This window comes from Rhynchophorus ferrugineus, unplaced genomic scaffold, assembly GCF_030347505.1.
Source record: "Rhynchophorus ferrugineus isolate W39M unplaced genomic scaffold, kcgeb_rfMv2 rfM5, whole genome shotgun sequence".
NCBI lineage: Eukaryota > Metazoa > Arthropoda > Insecta > Coleoptera > Curculionidae > Rhynchophorus > Rhynchophorus ferrugineus.
Window position 1 is genome coordinate 19,537,983 of NW_027472584.1, and position 23,921 is coordinate 19,561,903.

Here is a 23,921-nt window from a genome sequence, read left to right on the forward strand (position 1 = left end):
ATTTAAACAATTAATAACCCTTAATAGTTGTGACATAAAAATAAATTAATAATTTTGACAATAATTTAAAATCAACTATAATAGAATATTTCTAATTCAGGGTAGGTTAAGAATAAAACAGTAGAATATTTTTATTAAAAATATATTTTAAGTGGCAAGGACAATATAAAAAAATATTTAAAATGTATATTATGATTTATGATCTAGGATAGCTTACATTAAATAATAAATATCAGAACCTATAAGGCAGTGATAATTTGTACTAGACTCTTTGATTTTGCGAGAAACTATTTTAAAATCAGCGAGGACTGGGTCGTGTTATAAAAATTATTCCAAAATAGTTTTACAAACATTATTTTAGTAACAGGGAACTTCTTGTGAAATATACTATATACAATTCATAGTTTATAATAAATTAATGTAACATTTTACAATAAAATAAATATATATTTTTGTTTTATACAATATATGTACATAAAAGGTGCAATAAAGTACAAGAAAAATAATTATTTTTTACAAAGATATTACTCACAAATTTGTATGGCAAGAAAATATTTAGACCTTTTTTGACATATGATAATAAGAATTAACTATTTATATTAACTCCCTTGTACCTTCCCATAGTTCTGTTCAATGATAAAATATTAAAAACCTCATAAACAATTTGTCATTCATTATTATGTCATAATTAAAAAATGATTTTTTTTGGATTAATATGAGGTTTTTAAATATTACACTAATGTTGATAATTCGTGTGGACTGTTTGTTGTTGCGACGCTGCTTATATCAATAGTATTAGCAGGCATACCAGGACTGACACTTCCACTAGCTTCCCTAGGATGTTTACTGAGATTTAGATTTTCTCCTGACGGTGGAGTAGTAGTAGAAGGTCTTATAATGTAAGGCCCGTTGCTGTGAATACTCGCCAAAGGATGACCAAAGCTCTGATTGAAGTTACTAACGTGGGATTGGTTCAGGTTGGTTTGTAAGGGTTGCGATGTAATGCTATGAAAAGAATTATGGTGTTGTTGGGTAGTGTCGTGTTGCAAAGCTAATTCCTTAACAGCATTGGTTTTTTCGCGTTGCCATATGAAGACATTATGAACCATAGCACAACCACAAAATATAATTCCAAGACCAATAAATACACTTGTCACTATAGCGGGGGTCGAGTGGAATTGGATAAAAGTATACAGTATTATACCTGAAACAAACACATTATATTATTTGTGATAAAATTATAATAATATTTGTGTTTACCTGTTAAAAATACTGGAATTGAAATAAAAAATCCTCCAACTGCGCACACTCTACTAATTGATGACTTTTGAAGATATTTATTTGTCCTAGAAAAATAATCATATTCAAATATCAAACATTACTTAACGAAGGTAATGTTATAATGAATGTTGCCGAAATTATTTATAGCCGTGTAAAAAGGTAATTACCAAATTGAAAATTAAAAGTAATTTTTTACCCAATAAAATTAATAACATTACGCGATAATAAAAATGTTGGCCCTTAAAATCGGAGAAAAGAATAATATTAGTTTTAACGCCTGTGGTGTTCACATTTGTGGTAAATTGAATTCAACACTGATGCGCGTTTTTTCGCATGTTTTTTGATTAGTTCAGTTGTTTATAACCAAATAAATACCATTTTCAACTTTTTTAACCATTTCATCAAAATCTTTAATTTTTTTTATAAAAAATTAAAAAATCAGTTTCAGGCACCTAATTCAATTATCTAGATATATCTTTTAAAATAAAGTTAACATTTCTGGGCACGTCTATATAAAAAAAAATGCACCAGAAAAGTCGACGTGACGTTACTTATGCAATAAAACATATTTCAAAATATTTTCAGAAGAGAACATTAAATTATTTGTAATGTATCGAATAATAAAATGCATTTTAACTCAGAAACCTTTTAGCGCAAGAATGTAGCTTCCAGCATTTTAAATAACGAACTATTAAAATAACGTTTCTTCAGATACAGAACGAGCAGTGCATACAAACGTGGGAGTGAGCTTTAAAATACACTTTGTCTTATCTGGAGTATTATTATATCTCATTGCTTGGATTTAATTTTAATTCAATTTCCTTAAGTAATTGCTGATTATTTATTAACTCTGTAATTTAAACTGTTCAGTGTTATACAGGGTCGACAATTTTATTTTTAATATAGGTATATCAAACTTTTGTTTCATTAGTATTAAATTTCTTGCAACCATACCTAAAAAAGGATCGAATTTATGGAAATCAAAGCTCCTACCTCGAAGGGTAAAGATTCCCAAAAATTTGCAAGCGTTAGGTAGTTTGGTTTGGTTAATTCCGAGAAGACCCTTTTATAATTGACGTGGATTGATATTATACCAAAATGTAATGCTAATTTCCATCATCATCAATAATAATATAATTTTGGACATCGCAGCCCAATAATTCCCAAACAATTGATAATGTATTGATGTTAAGTCGTATAAAACAATAATGACTTAATAAAAATTATAAAGATAATGCCATAACAAAAACAGATGATTAACCATCAACAACCATGTATACTTATGAGACTGGCTACTTCTAATTTCCGCATGCTATATTTATGAATGTCGCTAAGTTGACTTGGATTAGAATTCAGATTGGAAAACATAATTTCCGTGTTAATATATTTTTATAGAGCTGCAGTTACTTTTGATCATCAAACATTTAAATTTTATTATACACAGTTACAGTATATAAAATAACTGCCATAAACATTCTAATATAAAACCAGTATGTAGTATAGATGAATTGGAGTTTTATTCATTTTTAAAGTTCTTCGTGGTATACTATTCATATTAAAATTGGTAGATTATCTTATTTAAATACCTCGCATTCATTTGTTATTGAATAAGCCTCTTGATGCCAGTTGACGTATTGATGCTTTATATGAAAGATATGTTGATGACATGTTTGTATGTATGGATGAATGTAAGCTTAATAAATTATATTTTATGGTCCTCATTTTCAGATTCATACATTCTTTTATTTGTCTGGGGTCTGTATGAAATGGGCATAAAATTTTGCATAACATTATATACAACAATGTTGGTATGTGTTTAAACTGCTATAAAAGTTTTAAATAATACTATATCCAAACAATATTATGTTAATAATGTATGGCGTTAAATGTTAACTGTTAACTTTAATAAAATTACGTCATCGTTTTTAAAGTGTTCGCAACAAATCCTACGTAATAAGGTTCCATGTTTCTCAAAATGTTCCTCTGTTCACATCTGTTGATATGCTAATAACTTAAAACAGTTTTAATGCATTAAAATAATCGTTAAAAGATTGTTTGTTTGACCCTGAAATGGTGTTGGATTATTATTTAAGCCATGTGGTATTTGTCGAATATAAATACTTCTGGTAATGTGAAAATATTATTTTATTTAGACTAGAATGTTTGTGTACATATCGTGTCCGCAGAACAGTTATGTGCAAACTTTTAAATACCCAAACGATTAAAATTATTATCATATAAATATATATAAGCTATCTGAGGAATCATTGAAAGAAGATATGTGAATACTGTTCTCGAAAAGAATTTCCAAAGTACTTTAAAAACGCACCTGCCTGCATTGCAATGCACTGTTATACAGGGTGCTACTTTTAAACGTGCTGGTAATTAGTACTTCAGAAAGTTATCTTTTTCTTCTTTTTGCCTTATTTGCCTCAACGTTCTCGTTTATTTATACTGTGCAGTATTTCAAGGCTGGGTGGTGTAGCAGACGTAGATAAACTAAGTTCAGTACAAAAACAAATTTATGAATATTTTTCCATCACAATATTAAATGTCTCGTCGAGATATGGAATAAAATCCATATCGAATAACAGTTTTTACTGCATAGCAAAGCAAAAAACTACAGACGTTTTAGTATCAAACAACGGTTAAATAAGGTATTATTAGATTTTAAATGAATATATATATATATATATATATATATATATATATATATATATATATATATTCATTTAAAATATATATATATATATATATATATATATATATATATATATATATATATATATAAATAAATTCAATTAAATCCGAATAATCATTATATTTGCAGATGGCATAACAACTGCATTAGGTGATAATGTACTCATTACTCACAAATTAAAGAAAAGTCAGAAATTGAAATAGTAAATTTGTTTAATTGTTTGAAATCACTGGAATTAGGATAACGATTCCATACCATTCCATAGATACCATTCCTGTGTAGACTGTGTACTTGGAAATAGAACAAACTAAGAAGTGAACAGAAAATGAAAAATTAAAACTCACTGGAAAAATATTTGTAGACGAACACATGGGCTGAAAAGTCCAGGACATAACATATAGATGATACTAGCTTTATTGCATTCATCTTCAAAAGAAAGCTGTTAAAATTTCATGACATTCTACTCATAAGTTTGAGTTATTGTGCTAAGAGTGACACTACTTTTGTTATTTTCAAAACAATGGATCAAAAACATTTCGGATTTCGTGTTTTAATTTTACACTGCATCTTGATAGTAAAAATACCGTTCAAGCAAAGCAATGGCTTGAAAAGTGTTCCTCCGCTCCATCAGAAACAACAATAAAACGTTAGTTTGCTGACTTCAAACGTGGTCGTAGAGATACCGATCATGCAGAACACAGTGGACGTGCAAATGAGGTGGTAATACCAGAAAACAAAATCCACAAAATCGTTTTGAATGATCGAAAAGTGAAGTTCCGTGAGTTAGCCAACATTGTAAAGATATCAAAAGAACCTGTTGGTTTTATATTGCATGAACATATATCTATGAGAAAGCTCTGTTCAAAGTGGGTGCCGCTTTTGTTCACTGTTGACCAAAAACAAGAACCTGTTGATGGTTCTGAGCAATATTTCGCTATTTTTAAACGTAACAAATCGGAATTTTTGCGTCAATATGTGACAGTGGATGAAACATGGATTCACTTTAGAATCAAAATGATCGTCATCACAGGTCAGCAACCGGCGGGCGGACTATTTTGAGATAAAAGATAAATCGTTCTACAATAGTGGTATTGAAATGTTAGAGTGGCGCTGGAATGATTGCGTGGTTCTTGATGGAGATTACGTTGATGAATAAAGCCAATTTTGAATAAAAAAACACGTTTTCTTTGTTACGCCCGGGACTTCCGGCCGGTCCTCCTACTGTTGCGATAGCCGCGGGTTCGAATCCATCTGGGGCATGATCGTAAATTTATGTTTGTGACTGTTTAAAATTTGTGACTGTCCTAGGCAAAAGTGTAAAATCCGATAAGGAAAAAGATCCCAGTCACGCCACTAACCAGGCTGGATAAGACTGGATGTCTTCTGAGATAATTTTTAAAGTCACTCTCCAGTCGGTAGGCTTAATGCTGTGGACCGTGGTTCGGAGCCCACGTTGGTAAAAGGAGACTTTAAAATATATTTTAAAAAAAAATACATATGCCTAAAAAATGCCTAAAATATTAAATAGCAAAATGATAATAAGATAAAATTCGCTTTTATAATCTGGTCTGGTTTACCCTATTTTAACAAATAATTAAACAAATAATAATTTTAAATTAAATAATATCACTATTATAACTCACCGGGATTTATTTAATACAGTTAACACAATTATGATACTAAAAGAAGATGTTTATTAAATGTGTCACAATGACACAAAGTTATGTTAAAAATGATTTGATGACTCGTGGGAATATTAAAAAAGTGGGAATATTCAGCATCGAAGAAAAGTAAACACAACGTAAATGGAGACTGGTATGGAATTGTTAAAACAAATATCCCAGAGACGCAAGAGAAAATTTCAATTTGTTTCGATTTGATCTTCTAGTAATTGTTTGTAGTTTTGCCATGAACATATTCATAAAACAACGCTTTGTTCAATTTGTAAACACATGCGCATATGTTATTTATTCATAAATTGTTCCATTTGGATTTATTTATATTATAGTTCCTTGAGAAATTACTTGTTTACCATTAAATTGTTCAATATGAACGGGAACTGATATGGTCATTATTAAATAGGTAAGATAAAACGTGAAAACATGTTTCTAAAGAATACTAATAAGCAACCTTCATCTTCCGTCGATAAAATGTTCGAAACGTACGCATCTATATCGAATTTTAAACACAAAAGATAATACCTACGCTACGCATTTACATACTGTGACCTATTAACGTATTGACTATTATTTCGTATACTATAAAATAATTTTACAGCAACTATAGTAAATAACAATATCCACGATAACTTTATATTGGGTCTCAAATAAAATCTTTCTATATTTAGAATGATTCCAGCTAAGAACAAAAAACATAAATTTAATGAATCATTGCTATTCAAAATTTTAATATTATCTCATAATATAACCAGAAACAGGCAGGCTAAACTCCTAGACCATATCTATAAACTAGATGTTTCATTATTTTAATTTTTTCTAAGAGATATTAAAATGTATATCGAAATAAAATGTTTATTTTCGCTCTAGTGTGATAGTGATTGTAATCGTATTTAATATGCTAAGTCACTAAAATAACTTAATCGTAATTTTTAATCCACTACAAGTAGCAAACCATGCTCCTCCTTCCATGGACTATTTTAAAACTAGTCGAGCGATAGCCTATTGTGTTCGCTTTAACCGAATTACTATTACAGCTTATATTTAAAATATTGAAACAAGAAACATCAACCGTCTTTTTCATGTCTGTCATATACACCTGCCCGTGAAAGCTCGAATGAAATTATTCGATAATAGAGGAGGAAGTGAATTTAAAAATAGAACAGGTTATTTTTTTATCACTTTTAAATTGTATCTAAATTATACAGTAAAAATGCGTCAGTATTTTTCAGATATCTTACATGGGCCCAATATTAACTGATACAAAACGTATAGGTTATAATGGTGATAAATAAACTAGAAAATACTTTAAAGTGGAAATAAATAATGAGTTGCCGGCTTGGTGGCGCAGTGGTAAAGGCGATGGGACGGTTCTGTCCTGTCCTGTTGGTACTGTTGCGATAGCCGCGGGTTCGAATCCTGCTGGGGCATGGTCGTAAATTTATGTTTGTGATTGTTTAAAGTTTATGATTGTTCTAGGCAAGAATGTAAAATACGACAAGGAAAATGATCCCAGTCACGCCAGTAATCAGGCTGGGTAAGACCGGATGTCTTCTGGGATGATTTTTAAAGTTGGTCATTCGCCACTCGGTAGGCTTAATGCTGAGGACTGTAGTTAGGAGCCCACGTTAAACTTTAGGCCCAGTCTAGATAAACCCATAGTTGGTAAAAAGAGACTTTAAAATATATATAAAAAAATAATGAGTTAAGTGATGATGTTTTTTCACTGCAAAAAAAAACTCTCAAAATTCTCAAAAATATATCTGACTAAAGTTTGTTTATTGTTTTAATATTGTGATTTAAAACTAATTACTAATTATTTATTAATAAACAACCAAATACTTAAACCGTGATTATAAGAATTTTTAGTAAACGGCTTCATGTAATATGGCTGACCAAATATAGTGAACTAGTCGTCCTCTAAAAATCGACTTACATTGTTTTAAAGGTTCGGTACCCACTTAATATTCCGTTGTTAATGGTTAGAGTCAATTTAAAAGGTATTATTTTCCTTAATTAACCTACACTAATATCCCTTTTTAAGATGTTGACTAGTTTGGTTTTTTCTTTTTTTTGTCTATAATTCAGCTATTATGTTATATCGGCCTGAAACTTCTTTTATAGGATTTAAATTGATTTAGACATTATAGAAATTATAACTGAATTAAGTTTTGGTGCCCAGTTAACTATTGAACAAGTGAGGATGAAGGTTTTATTAAATATAAGCCAATCATTAAGGATTTATGAAGTTGTTTGATAAATGATAAACTATTTTGTAATATTTTAAGAAATAATTATCGTACGAAAACTTGTTTCTACATAATATTAAGATGTAACCTTCATCTTTCATTGTTAAAATATATTAATATCCTCATCTGTATCGTATTTTAAACATAAAAGGTAATACCTACGCTTGTGTATTTGCATACAGTAACCTATTATTTGTATTAACTAGCCTTTAGCAAAATTTGACATAATATAATTATAGTAACATCTTTATAAGTAAAACAAATATGTAATTTATCAAAATGATTTGTAGTTTAGTTTATATTAAAATTAGTTAAATGCTTTAATGAAATATTCCGTGATGTAGTAACAGTTGAAATGATTACGCCTCTAGATGTTTCGATGGTCGAGACGGGCAATATTCAGAAAATAAGTATGAGAAAAGTATTTCGAACTTTAAGGCAATAAGCACGTAAAAGTGGCACTGCGCTTAACATCTCGTAATTCGATCCTTTCATAAAGTGAACGTTATATATCATCACATTTTTGGTGCATTTTGTATCCAGCCGCGTTATTTTTATACGCAAAAAAGGAAAGGAGGAAAGCAATCAATCAGATGCATGCTACGTATTTCTGCATAATGTTTAGTTAGGGCCGTACTTGATTGATAGCCGTACAACAGGCAATGCTAACGATAATTTCCTTAACAAAGAGCAATTTCACATGGTAATAACCTAAATAAAAACAGACCATTAACTTCGGGACCATGAAATTTTGACTACCCGTGGTTAGCGATTTTTTTTTTACTTATTTAAAATAAATATAAGGAATTTTTATTACTCTAACCATTTTAACTATACAGATTTTAATATATTCTCGATATTATATTGATTTATATTATACGCTTAGTAAAAAAACAGAATACCTCTATATTTAAATTTGATTTTAATGCTTCTTTGTACCATAAATGCAAAATGTTTAAAGTAGTATGGATGGTCCATGTATTGAATTTACCAGGTCAGTACGATAAGTTTGTGTGGTAAAAAATAATTAAAGGTAATAACTATTGTATATTTGCTGTTTTGTTTTAGAAATAAATCGCTAGATGTTAAATCGGGTGAATAGAGTGGACGTAAAAGTAATTTTTGGTTTGTTTGCCGGTACAATTTTCTTAGCTCCATTTCACTATTTGAGTTATTCTGTAGTCTTTGGTGTGATAAATCCATGTTTCGTCAGCATCTATTAATTAACGCCTAAAATTATTCCTGTTGCTTTCTAACGTGATCAAACTTCTTAAGTTATCGTTAATATATTCTGCAATCATTTAATTGAGAAATGAGAAATCTTTTAGACTTTCACTTTTTGATCATTTATAATAAAACCGTGGATTTTAAAAATAATTGTTGAACTAAAAATTTGATTTGAAGGATTTTAATAAAAAATACTTAGCAATGTTTAAATTGAGAAGTCCAATATTTTGCGGTTTATTATCATTTATCTCTGGCTTATGCTAAGTACTTATCATGCAGCTCTTGTACCTTTGGTATTAAAATCATCAAATGGTTCTGGATCTGATTCTTCAGATTAAACAAGAAGATGAATATTCAGAATTTTTCCTATCAACTTTGCCAATAAAAGTTTAACAACTCACCAGAGCTTAAATGATATTACTACACCATATCAAAATATATAGATGTCAAAACGAAATGGAAGAAAAATGTTAAGAAGAAAATAACTAAGTTAAAATTAAAATATAGTTTAAACTGTATTGGCTTCTTGGAAAAATAGTGGTAAAACTAATATGGCTATAAGGTATACAACTGTAGAATTGTATTCTGAAAAAGCTATTGCCTGACGCAGTGAATGCACTTTGATAAATACGTAATGATAACTAGCACCATAGTGAATTGAAACTAATTAAAAATTGTTAATAGATTTTAATCTATAATAGAATAGCATTTAAAAAAGTTTGTTTTTACTGAACATCATCTCATAATCCAGAAAGCTTTAAGCATTTCTGAGTTGAATTTCTGTATCTGATAAAATGTATGTAAATAAAATGTAAGTATTTATTATTACATACCTGTCATTTCCTCCATGTGGACTTTTAACCAGCTTAACAGCAAACAAAAATTGTATAGCACATACTAGAAGACAACATAAATTTAATGATAATGTTAGAGCACAAAGAGCTAGAGTCACTTCATAAACCACTACGTATTCTTCGGCTGTTATGACTGTGAGTTGTTCAGCGCGTAAAAGTTCCCGTATGTCATTAGCGGTTACTGGTGAGATTTTCAACAAGAAAATCAATGAGAGTAACGCCAAAAGAAGACTGACCAAACACAACAGTCCTAAGCTGACGAGCATTTCTTTAACACCCACTTGCTTCGACTTCGCGATAAACTTATTTACAGTGCTCTGGTTTCCTATCCGTGATATGTTAAGGCCCCCATTCAACACTTTATTTCCATTTGGCAGTACCGCAGCGTTGCTGTAAATTGAATGTTTTGAGTTATCCAGATTCGGCGTGCAGTTGTGAAGTTGTGATACGTTAAGTGGGTATTGTTGCGTCGAGATCCTCGAGCTGTTGGCATTTGGTGAACGGAACCGGTGGGACTGTTGATCCCGGGGTTCCATTATCATGGAACTATCTGGACGGGTGCCTCGGTTTGCGACACCTAGAAAAAAAACAAATAATTATTAACAAATTCATACAAACAATTACTAAATATTATTTTCAATAAGTGTTGGCAGCTTGTGGCGGTATATGTTTAACCTGTTGTCTGCCCTTCAGTTATCGATGTTGAATTATCATGGCACACTGCCACTGGTTGAACACCAGCTGGCAATGTATCCACAAAAAGTGACTGTTTGGTCCATACTTTTGTATCCCGTAAAAATACTAACAGATACTGGTAACTATACTACCATGATAATATACTATACTATCATATAACACATGGGCTGAAAATCTCGGGCCTAACATATACATCGCGCTAGTTTTATTGAATTCGCCGATTTTTCAGTTAATACTAACCTTCAAAAGAAAGCTGTTAAAATTTCATCATATTCTATTAACAGCTCTGTGAGTTATTGTGCTAAGAGTGGCACTACTTTTGTTATTTTCAAAACAATAGATCAAAAACACTTTAGTGTTTTAATTTTACTCTGCTTCTTGACGGGAAAAAATACAGTTCAAGAGAAGCAATGACTTGAAAAGTGTTATAAGGACTCCGCTCCATCAGAAACAACAATAAAACGCTGGTTTACTGACTTCAAACGTGGTCGTAGAGACACCGATAATGCAGAACGCAGTGGACATCCAAATGAGGTGGTAACACCAGAAAACACTAAAAAAATCCACAAAATCGTTTTGGAGTTACTTAACATCATAAAGATATCAAAAGAACGTGTTGGTTTTATACTGCACGAGCATTTAACTATGAGAATGCTCTGTTCAAAATGAGTGCGGCATTTGCTCACTGTTGATCAAAAACAAGAATGTGTTGATGATTCTAAACAGTTTTTGGACATGTTTAAACGCAACAAACTGGAATTTTGACCTCGATAAGTGGCAATGGATGAAACATGGATCTATCACTCCGGAATCAAAACAACGCATCTGAGTGGACAACAACTAGTGACAGGCCTATTTTGAGGCAAAAGACAATAATCATTCTACAAAAGTGGTATTGAAATGCTAGAGCGGCGTTGGAATGATTGTGTGGCTCTTGATGGAGATTACGTTAATGAATAAAGTTAATTTTGAACAAAAAAAAAACGCGCTTTCTTTGTTACGCCCAGGACTTTTCAGCCGATGTGTTACAAATGAATCACTACACACTATAAAAGTAATTAACTGCTGTTGTAAAGTTAGACTGAATATAATCCATCAATAAAAACGTGTTATGTATTGATTTTGACTTTTCGATACGATCAACGAAAATGCCCTGTGCATTTTCAGCAGCAGCAAATGAAAGTGCCAGAAAAAAAATCAAAAATGGGGAATTAGTCGCTTAAACCATATAAAATCATGATGAGTGATCAGTAATGTTGCAACATTGGAATTCTGTCACATCTTGAATCGTGAATCATCTTGAATCATTGAATTTGTGAAAAAAAACACAACACCCCAGTTACGTATTTACTAATTATCACTCAACTCACTAATCACCATATTACATTGATGACACACAGTCAAGTTAGATAGAGCGCATTTGCCAGACATTTTCAAAAAAAGCCTTGATTTTACAAAAATATCCTTTAAAATTAATTCATAGTACTATCCAATCAATGACATATTTTACTGATTTATTTGTGACAGTCTTGAGTTCCAAACACTAATGATATAGATAGAAATGAGGATGTCTTAACATTAGATTCACAGGCTAATAGTGGTCTTTCCTGACATTAACAAGAAAATAAATAGCTTAATTCAGTTACAAAGAGGTCTACTAGAGAATGAAAATTAAACCTAATAAGGCTATATTCAACAAATTGATAAATGCCTCCTCAATAACTGTTAATGACTCAAGAGACATAATCTATATGTAGATTTTGTGGCAAACCAACAACTGTCTAATAAATCCTTTCGTTGATAAATATATGATTAAGATAAGGCTTAATTGATTCACTGAAAGAGATAATCTAAGAAATTTAACAAAATTAAATCATGCAATATAATATTGAGTCCTTATACACCTGCATATTGTCTTAATATTATTCTTGCAATAATTAACGGGTTGAGGTCATTTAAACTAAACAAAATAAATATTTGTCTATTAAATTGCATAATTAATAACGTTCATTCTGAATCGGTTACGGTTGCATGAACAGATTGAATAAACAGATTATTTTTTATAAAATGACTGTGATGAATGCGATAAAAAAACAATGTTGCAAATTATATCATTTGTTGTGGATGATATAAAAAGGTACGGTCTGTCTTCCATTCAAGTTGATTTTTATCTCTTTTTTATAGACAGATCTATTGTTTTTATTTTATTTATTTATTAATTTATCTGTTGTTAATAAGCGGTATATACATTTATTTCCGCTGTTTCTTTCAAAATTCCAGGTTTTCTTGCATTTAGACTGATAACTGATAATGAGGGGGAGAGTAAAATGGTGAGCAAAATATTGTGGGTTTCAAGTAGGCTTTGACGGTGATAAACACTGTCATGTTACAAAATCATTTTTGACAAACTTCTAAAATACATGTATTTTGATGTGAAAAAAAAACGAAAATCCATGTTAAATTGTCTTATAATTTATGGTTTTTACTATATGTAACAAAAACAGCAATCCACTCATATTTTGAAAATACATTTTCATTCTGTTACTCAAAACCTAAAGGTTGTATAACATTGCGCCACGATTCAGCGTAAAATTTTATATAATTCCTTTAATTTTTATTAGCATGGGATTATTTGAACGGAAATAACAACAAGAAACTTGAAAATGGAAAATACGGAAGTGCCAAAACTTTTTACTTGTTGGGTAAAGATAAAACTGTTGGGTAAGCATAATAAAAATACTGGTTAAATTGTTCTAGAATTTATAATTTGTAAGATATTTTATGTAAAAGGATGTTGCAGGAAACCCTTTTTTGAAAATACACTTCTGACTGTATGACTTTGCATGACATCTGTGATGTATTTATTTTGCCTATCTATAGAAAATCAGTGAACCCAAACTTGTATATCAATATTTTATTTAATCAGGATATTTGATTAAAAATATATGTTGTTATTAACATTTTATTGACTATAATAAAATGCCATGATTTTATCATTTCCATGATCCTTGAATAAAAACCAGCTTGATATACCCATTGTTAAAACATTTAATTAGTCAAATGCATTTAATTATATCTCAGTGATTCGATTGTAAGAAGCCATAGTCGTTAAAATTAATGATATGTATTGTGGAGGCGTTATGACCTAGAAAAATACCTCTGAAAATGTTAATATTTTCAAAATATTAGTAGTAATTAAAAAAACTTACTTTTTCAATTTAACGCTCCATTTACAAATAGAAAGTGACTTCCCTTAATGAGGCATCCAATCAAGCAAAATGTTTTTTAAAAACTTGTTTTACTTTCTAAATAAAACGCCTTTTAGTTAATTAAATGTTGATTTAATCAATAAAAAAATATGAATTTAAACAAAAGGTTAATTATGTCATATTTGGTAAATTATTCGGACCAACCCAAACCCTGGAAATTCAGAATATTTCCTGATTTATTTCATCTCATTATTAAAATAAAACGACGTAACTAACATAACATTGGAAACAAAACATTGTGTACATTTTTTCGTTTAACGATTAAGATATCAATACATGATAATAATAAATAAAACAAAGGAGGCACTGTTTTTGATATTGTGGCACTCATAACAAACTGCATCATGTTAGAACATACATATAGGAATAATCAAACTGACAGAGACTGCATAAATGTTAGGATATATAACGCTAAGGACTAGTCACGAATTATTAACAGTTTACCAGTAATTTGTGCTGCAAAATTGGAATAAAAATGGATTACTGTCGGTCTGGATATTGAAATTATTCTCCATAAATTATAGTAAATAAATCTCTTGTAGGAAAGAAACAATTTTATTAAAAAAATCCATCCTAAATATAAACTAATTAAGAAGTTTTCCTTATCAGATCACAAGGATTTCTCCTGATGACTTAGTTGTACATAAAATGTTGAAAATATTCACCAATCAAACCAACCCCAACTTCTGAAACTCAAAATATTTCCCGATACTATAAGAATTTTTTACTCTAGTGGTATTGAGCTTGTTATAAAAATACGATTAAGCCGACAACAGTTGACTCCTTGTGCTAATTATTAGATCAAAAGTGTAGACAACTCCAAGTAGCGAAGCTGTATCGTGTTACGTCGGTTTAAGATAATTCCTTTGGCTGATTTTATAACCATAATAGTTTACGAGGGTTATTTGATTAGTACCACAGTTAGAGATTTTTTTAATTGCATTTTGTTTTCAAAAAGTAATATTTTTGTAAATACTGGTAAATCTTCAAAACGTTGTATAGTTTAGTTTTTGAATCGAACTAACAATGGACATCAAGCAAAGCTCAGAGAAATTTATAGACTTATCACTTTCATTATTAATCATAAAATATTTCATAATTGAATTAAAACATTATAGCATAATAATTTTTGATGAAAGTCGCATCCACAATATTCGCCAGATTTATCTCCCAGCGATTAATTTTTATTTATAAATATGAAAATTTGTTTTTTTGGAAAAAAAAAGGATTCTGATCTTGAATGAAACTTTTTCGAGAGAAAACTAAAATATAAAATATATTTTACGCATCAAAACTTATCGAGCAACCCTCGTGTAGCGAAATAGATACGCGTAACTGTATAGCTTATATAAGAAACGGCTTGCTCCGTAATATTTCGAACTAATAATACACATTTTTAACGTGATATAAAAGTGAAGCATCTTGATTTCGTCTTAACTCGAAAAACAAAATGAATGAACGCACGTGGATTAAGGTCGAGACGATGATTAAGGCCATTTGGCAGACGAACAAAAAGCTGTTTATTATGCGAAGGTATTATACTATCATTAGAATATAATAAAAATAAGAATAAACTGGTATAAATCGTATATAACGATATCCTAGATGATGCCTTGTAAATCATATTTCTCACAATTCTACTGAGCTAGTTATTGGCGATTGCTGGATGAATTATTGAACATAACCTTACTTTTCAACAAATTAATTTGTCAATTCTGTTTTGTTCACGTTCTACTTCTTATTCAGTACTGTTTAAATCAAATATAATATTTAGAAACGAACACCTGTTGTAGGAAATTCATCATTATTGAATCCAGCCCTATTGCTGGCTGTTTCTATATACAAGCTACATGAAACCATTATGTACAAGATTTAATCCGAACTGGAAGTACCGAGCTATATATATATGAACAACAAATTATGATACACTAAAGGACAATTATAATTCCAATATGAATATTTTTTTTTTAAATTATCCGAACTTGCCCTGTAGGCATTTTGATTATTTATAATTAATGGACGTTAAGAAAAGAGAGATACAGTGTCTCCTATAAGATTAATTTCAATTCGTTGAGATTTCGTATATTTGTTTTTCTTAATTAAGATTTAATTAAAAACCCACTTTATTGCCTTTTTACATTCGGATGCAATTGGTGTCTAGTACATTAACGGTTAAAAGCAGCAGCAACGAGCAAGAGAACGACTGGTGAAATTTCAACTCCGAATCATTCTATCTTCTAATTATGAAATATTATAATTAAAAAATTAAGTCATTAATGACTGGCAGTAAAATTTGGTGCAAAATTTATTTGACCATTTGTATAACAATATTAATGAATGATGGTTTTATACTGTTTTTGTGAATAAGTTGTGCATGATAAATTCTGACAATATTGAGGGTGTTAATTAATTTATTAATAATTATATTTAAATATTGATTTATAATACTGTCACTTGGTTAAATATATATATATATATATATATATATATATATATATATATATATATATATATATATATATATCATATATATATCATCATATATATCATGGAACATTACTATAAATTGCAACCAATACTTCTGAATCGAAAATTTTAAATGTTATTTGACATGTAGCAAAATCTGTGAATATAAACATGAAAACATTTATGTGAGAAGTACGACGTTGCCACATGGTTTTTTTTACCACATATGAAGAGCATTGTTTATTTGATATCGATATAAAATACTGCCAGGAATATGGAAAGAACCAGTGGCTAACGATGGAACACATTGAAAAATCCTTTAAAATTAATATACAAACATTAAAATTATCAAAAATGAAATTAATAAACAATAATTAATTGAATTTTTGTGTCTGTGAAATCCTATTGAAATTAAAAGAATGGTAAAGCATACGTAAAAATTTGACATTCAACTTGACGCAGTTTAGCTGTGCGATTTCTATTTTTTTTTTCTTAATGTAATCTGTACGTATTGGAATGGTGTTGGCCTTCAATAAGACTTAAAAATATCTTCTAATTTTATTTACTAAAAATAGATTATTAGTAAATTTCCGCATTTGGTTTACTTACACAACGATGTACTTATTCAGGTAAATATATTCTAAACGAGGAATCGAAACTGATTCAATAATCGTTTCATTACAATTCAATCGGAATTTATCCGTTCAAACGACCATTAGAAAAGATCGAGAATTAGTTACGTGACATAAACACAAATAACTCATATTTAAATAAATAATTAAGTAAATGCTATAGAAATTAGGTCTTAATTTGAATATTGCATACTGTGAAGTAATGATTAATATTCTAAACATGACAATATTTTGATATAAACGTCTACGACAAGCGGAGATTAAATATAATTCTTAAAGATGTCCACAGTTATATTTGCATAACATAACAATTAATCACCTGAATAATAAGAGACGGTAGCAGAAAATTTCAACCACTATTGTTTTTTTTATCGAGAGCATTTTATTCAGTCATATTAAGTATAATAACACGTTACTATATTTCATAAACTTACAACGAAAGTTTGATCTATATTTATTATAATAACAATAAATCAATCAAAATAATTATATATATATATATATATATATATATATATATATATATATATATATATATATATATATATATATATATATATAATTATTTTGAGAAATATAATTTAATATTTGTTTATAGGTTATTATAATAAATATAGATCAAACTTTCGTTGTAAGTTTATGAAATATAGTCACAAACATCAATGTACTGCAAAACAGAAATATAGCCATGTTAGTAATTTCATTGAAACTGTTCTCCATAAGTACTAGATGGAGTTAGTGGTTATCCTGATGCTCTATAAAAAATACCCCTCTATAAAAAATTCGTCTAATAAAAACCGTTTCTAATGCAAATCATTGTTTGAGGTGTAAAAAGATTCAGGACTCAGAGGTAGCTAAATCTGGCGAATAAGCTGTTGAATCAATTAGTACTTAAATTCACTCGACGAACTTTTTAAACAACGAAAATACTCAATTGAATAAAACAATAATCGTAATTGAGTTTTTATCAAATATAGGGTGCGCCATATGTTGGTTTATTTGTGAAATGTATGTTATTTCTGTTTTATCAGCACTGCCACATTGGATATTTACGTCAAGCTTTCGCTGTAAGTTTATGAAATATAGTCACAAACATCAATGTACTGTAAAATAGAATTATAGCCATGTTGGTAATTTCATTGAAATTGTTCTCCATAAATACTAGATGGAGCTAGTGGTTATCCTGATGCTCTGAAATATACCCCTCTATAAAAAATTCGTCTAATAAAAACCGTTTCTAATGAAAATCATTGTTTAAGGTGTAAAAAGATTCAGAACTCAGAGGTAGCTAAATCTGGCGAATAAGCTGTTGAATCAATTAGTACATAAATTCACTCGACGAACTTTTTAAACAACGAAAATACTCAATTGAATAAAACAATAATAGTAATTGAGTTTTTATCAAATATAGGGTGCGCCATATGTTGGTTTATTTGTAAAATGTATGTTATTTAAGTTTTATCACCACTACCACATTGGATATTTACGTCAAGCTTTCGCTGTAAGTTTATGAAATATAGTCACAAACATCAATGTACTGTAAAATAGAATTATAGCCATGTTAGTAATTTCATTGAAATTGTTCTCCATAAATACTAGATGAAGCTAGTGGTTATCCTGATGCTCTGAAAAATACCCCTCTGTAAAAAATTCGTCTAATAAAAACCGTTTCTAATGCAAATCATTGTTTGAGGTGTAAAATGATTCAGAACTCAGAGGTAGCTAAATCTGGCGAATACGCTGTTGAATCAATTAGTACATAAATTCACTCGACGAACTTATTAAAATACTCAATTGAATAAAACAATATTCGTTAAGCACATATATAAGATATATTTCAATAGCAATATAAAAGAAAAAAAGTCTTACTCTATATATATATATATATATATATATATATATATATATATATATATATATATATATGTATATATCTAAATAAAAAAACTTACCTCCGTTTGTAATATGTTTCAGCATTTTGTCTTTTTCGTTTGTCTTTCATTTGTTCGATACAATGACCCAATGTTAATTGAAGGTAGTGATTGGTATCACTCATGTATATTTTCCACATATTCTTTCTTCATTTTCAAGGGTATGCTTCGGTTTCGGTTTCGTTTTGGTTGTCAGGAAGATATGATCCGGCGCGACTGGTATTTGGTGACATGATTTGCTTATACAATTATCTTCGTTCGATCGGCGACAATGTTGTATTCTTCAGTCATTTTTCGTGAATTGTGCTGCCTCAATTCTGTAAACGATAATCGCTCGTGAATATCAATGAAATCGAAATTAAAATAATGTTACGCGGGGAATTGGACGATTGTATGGCGTTATCCTTGCAATACAAAGTAAATATTTATTAGGAAAGATTGCAAAACAATTAGCAGATGAACAGTACTAAAAATAAATGGAAAGATCCGATTGATGTTTAAAGTCAGCACATAAAATAGGCATAAGTTTATTAAACAAACAGCATCATCTACTTTATAATCATCTACTTAAATAATAATCAAACTAAATTACACAAGACTGCTTAATTAAAGTCAACTATAGTTTTCTTTTGATCCAGATAACATTAATTTTATACTATTACGGAATTTATATAAATACCGTCGCTTTAACGAAATGTAAACAACATACTTTTCGCAGCTCTGAAGGTGTCCAATTTCTAGCAAACAAAATGTCGTTTGAGCATTTTTTGAGTTACAGTAAATTTCGAATGTAATAAAAAATCATGCAATATTGCTATGTACTGCAAAAATTGAAAAAAAGTTGGCGTTATGCAAACAAAAGTGAGAAGTAATTTTGAAACAGGGTAACGTAATGTAAATTAAAACGCCATGCGTCGTATTCACAAGACATTGTTCTTTCTGAATATTATTTAATCCAACCAATAATGGGATAAAATCAAAAGAAAAAATTAAATACTATTAGATTATTATTAAATCTAGAAATGGCAATATATTTCTCACAAAAAAGACAAAAAAATTCTCAGAATCAATTTACAACACTTAAGGAATTTAACCAGTGTTAATATACAAAATGTACAGCAATAGCATTGTAAATATATAGTATAAAACAAGCTTAAGTATAAAGAAAAAAATTGGAAAAAAGACCTCAGCACAACTAACACAGTCTCAGTTGGTACATACAGGCGGTATTGAAAAAAATTAATTAGTTCCTTTTGTGGCAGAACCTTTAATTTAAAAAAATGGATGAATTTAGATTTAGAAATGAGTTTTTCATAAGTGGAGGTACTTATAGAATTCAGTAATGAATAATTTTTAGATAATATGATGACAATTTTTCTCCACATATGTTTCTTAAATTATCTCTTGGTATTCCATAAACAATGATGTGTATAAAATCAATGTATCACGTTATTCAATAGTTTTGTTATATTAACCGTTATAACCTAAAATAAATATTCTTAGAAAAGACTGTAATAATATTTGTGCAGATGTGCAACACTAACAATAATCTGCAAAATCATATCGATAACCAAAGCAAATAGAGTAAAATACTTTGATACAGAAAATGTAAAAACGAAAGTTCATAATTAAAATCAACAAGTGAATGATTAGATTATTTTCAAAAAATGTCTAGTGAAGATTGATTGCATAGACATCTAACACTTTAATAAATAATTATGTCCATCTAGACTGAGTCAAAAAGACATAAATTCATTATAATAAACGTTAGTCAATAATTAATTAACATCTTTCTCTCATTATTTTGACCTAAATGCTATACGTTCGATTTTACTGTTAAACTTCTAAATCCTAATTGTTTATTTTCTCTTGTCCCTTTTAGCTAATCTGTCCGTTGTATTATTGATCTGTACTGATCAATCGATAAAAAAATACTCTTACGTAACCCAACCTGAGGTCATTCTAAATCGGAAATAAACTATTTAGAGATAATGGTCTTATTATTTAGATTATCGACGAATTAAAATCAAATAACCCACACCCTAAAAGCAGCCTGAGAAAATCTGAAACAAATTGTTGTTAGCTGAAGCGAAACATTTCTTCGCCTTGTCAAATTATTTATTTAACATCAACTGATCCGAAAAAAAAACAACAATGACCGCCAGACAACTAATTGAGTGAAGAATGTTGTTATCTGAAGATATCGTTAGTTTTTAAACGTGGCTAGTTGATAGGGCATTTTAACAAGTTGTCCGCCACTTTATATCAACTTATTTGTAATTAGATCAAATTACATATAGCACACTACAACTTAAGATGTAAACAAAATCACTAACATGATCTTTAACACGTATAATTTAAACTAGTTGGCTTTAATGATGCACCATGAGAAATTATTTCTTATTGATGGAACTGGATCGTTCTTATATTAAACAAAAATAACTTTGATTAAAATAACACATAATAATTCGGAATAATAAATATTTAATTAGCGAATTTAAGGTCACTCAACCCCTCAAGGGATGTTATCATAATGTAACCGTTAAGAATAAACATTACATAATCACTTTGTCATTGCCATAAATGTTGTGGCCATTATATAATTACAAAAAAAAGCTTTTAAAGCTATTTGGCGTCGACCTTGTGGATTATGGGGTGTAGTACCAACATGCAAAAATTAAATGTAACGTTTAGGAAAAACGAACAATCTACTGGATGACCTATATTTCCTTAAAATCATCCCAGATATGATATGATTATACTTTTTATAGTTATCCCAGTTGTTTATAACTTATTAATATTTTCACCAATTGATTTAGAATGATATAGGACAATTTAAGTCATAAATAGTATTTATGACTTCTTATTAAAAAAAAAATGTTACACACTACAAAGTTGAATTTGAATTAAACCTCTAAATATCAACAAAGTCGATTAAATTGTAATATAAAGCATGCTTACTATAAATTATCCTTTACAATTGATTAGTTGTGCCAATTTATATAACTCCTTACAAAAAATAATAATATTACATTAACCAATTACAAGTTTATAAACGCATTAAAATATTTGAAGTGGAATAATTTAATCGATGTTAAATCAGCATTAATAGTTCGGTTATGAAAACAATTTACTATTGTTGTGATTTTTTTTTGAAGGAGTAAACATATTTGCCGTAATGTTATAAAAACTAGACACTATAACAGCAAAATATACGCGACATACGTAAAAGGAGATACAAGAAACAGGTAGTTTATCTAAAAAAGAAACCTAGCAAAAGTTTTAACGATCTTTTTATTTCCGGTAATATATTCGGTTCACCTGTCTATGTTAAATTAGGGTTGAAGCCCACCTGACTCCCTTATGTCATATATCTAATATGTTGGTTTTTTTCCTCGACTTCTGGAATATTTAATAGATATCGGATAATATGATAAGTTTTGTAAAGGTGTATTATGCCCTGTAAGATCAAAAGGAGGCTGAAAGGAAATATATAACAGGTAGAATTCCTATACATGCATCCCTATCAGCTTTAAAGTTTTTAGACACTTAAATTATTGGAAAAGGTTTTAATACCACCTTCATTAGCCCACAGGCGTGGTTATTTTTCTCCATCCCATCTTGTTTCTAATTTATTTCCAAATTAAAACACGACTTTATTTTGCATCACTAACTTATTCACCACTTTTAATAACATTATTATGATTTGGGTACAAATTTATACCGCCTAAGTAACATTAGTTATTAATATTGTTATGTATATATCCATAATCTAAATTTAAAACAAATTGCTTATTATATGGAAAAATATATAGGTCAACTAATACTATTGCTGGTTTACTATCATTTTATATTTATTTATTTATTGAACGATTATGTAACAATTATTATTGACATTTAATTTTTTTTATATGAGAATTTGTTTAAAATAGAAATTCAAATAAAATATCAAAATAACTACGATATTGCAAATTTAATTTCATATAAATACAAACCTTATTTGAGCCAAACGATTTATTTTGTTATTATATTGTATATATATGGACACAAGTTAAAACACGCACTAAAATCATTATTGATATCAATTAAATAAAACGCATTATTAAATAATTAAAATCAAATCGAAATTTGATTGGTGGATAATTATTTGGATCAGAACTAATCAAAATAACATATTAATTATGAATTCCAATTACGCGGTAAAATAAGACAACACGTGAAAATACTAATTTAAATAAACTGTACTTTGTTTATTTCTATTCCGACATATAAAAACAATTTTTCCTTAATGGTAATATACGAAAAACTATACGTAATCTTGTTCGTTTCTAAAGAAGAATCTGTCTTCAGGTGCTTTGATACGTGGCTGAGGCACTAACTAAATTATATTTTCACTAACCAAGAAAGTCTGACACCACTTCACAGTTGAACTTTGAGTCACGAAGATGCAAATATTTAACAATGTTTAACAAAACTTTTTAAAAGACTGGTAGTGCATGGAGACTACGCATAAACCGTAGGTATATACACCTACTCTTACTTAACTGAAAATGAATTCACATCCACATTTTTGTAACGGCAGTTTACCGCTCCTTGCGCATTGTGCGCTGTGATGCCGGACTTTATAATTCTTCACTACCGAGCAAGGATACTCTCTCTCTACTCGCTCTTCAAAGAACAGACGTTAACTTCTTGTATTTTCAAAGAATGAGCGGTTGTAAGATTTTCAAACTGACCATCCGGCTCGAAGGACCAACTGTTACATCAATCAAGAAATGTTTCGACAGGAAGGTCAAATCTCATTAAAAATATATTATTTTTTATATTATTGCTCACTATTCAACAATACTATTTAACGCATTATTGTTATATTTTTATATAAAAATTAATCGTAATATAAAATTAATAGATATTAATGTAATATATATTATTTTGATAA

General features: G+C 29.2%; 1 protein-coding gene across 2 annotated transcripts; it reads right to left on the minus strand.

The window, feature by feature from the left end:
* Window positions 1-126: 126 nt before the first annotated feature.
* LOC143197248 (uncharacterized) lies at window positions 127-23,638 on the minus strand. Of its 2 annotated transcripts, none has more exons than XM_076405517.1 (5): window positions 23,382-23,638; window positions 19,004-19,299; window positions 9,968-10,565; window positions 1,261-1,346; window positions 127-1,204 (listed from the first exon to the last, which is right to left on the minus strand). In XM_076405517.1, exons 2-5 carry the CDS (start codon window positions 19,026-19,028, stop codon window positions 732-734), a joined length of 1,182 nt encoding a protein of 393 aa, XP_076261632.1. In that variant the 5' UTR covers window positions 19,029-19,299; window positions 23,382-23,638; the 3' UTR covers window positions 127-731. The 2 variants fall into 2 exon arrangements, with proteins under 2 accessions (XP_076261632.1, XP_076261633.1); XM_076405518.1 differs by lacking the exon at window positions 23,382-23,638 and having other exon boundaries at window positions 9,968-10,378; window positions 10,438-10,565; window positions 19,004-19,143.
* Between the last annotated feature and the right edge of the window lie 283 nt (window positions 23,639-23,921).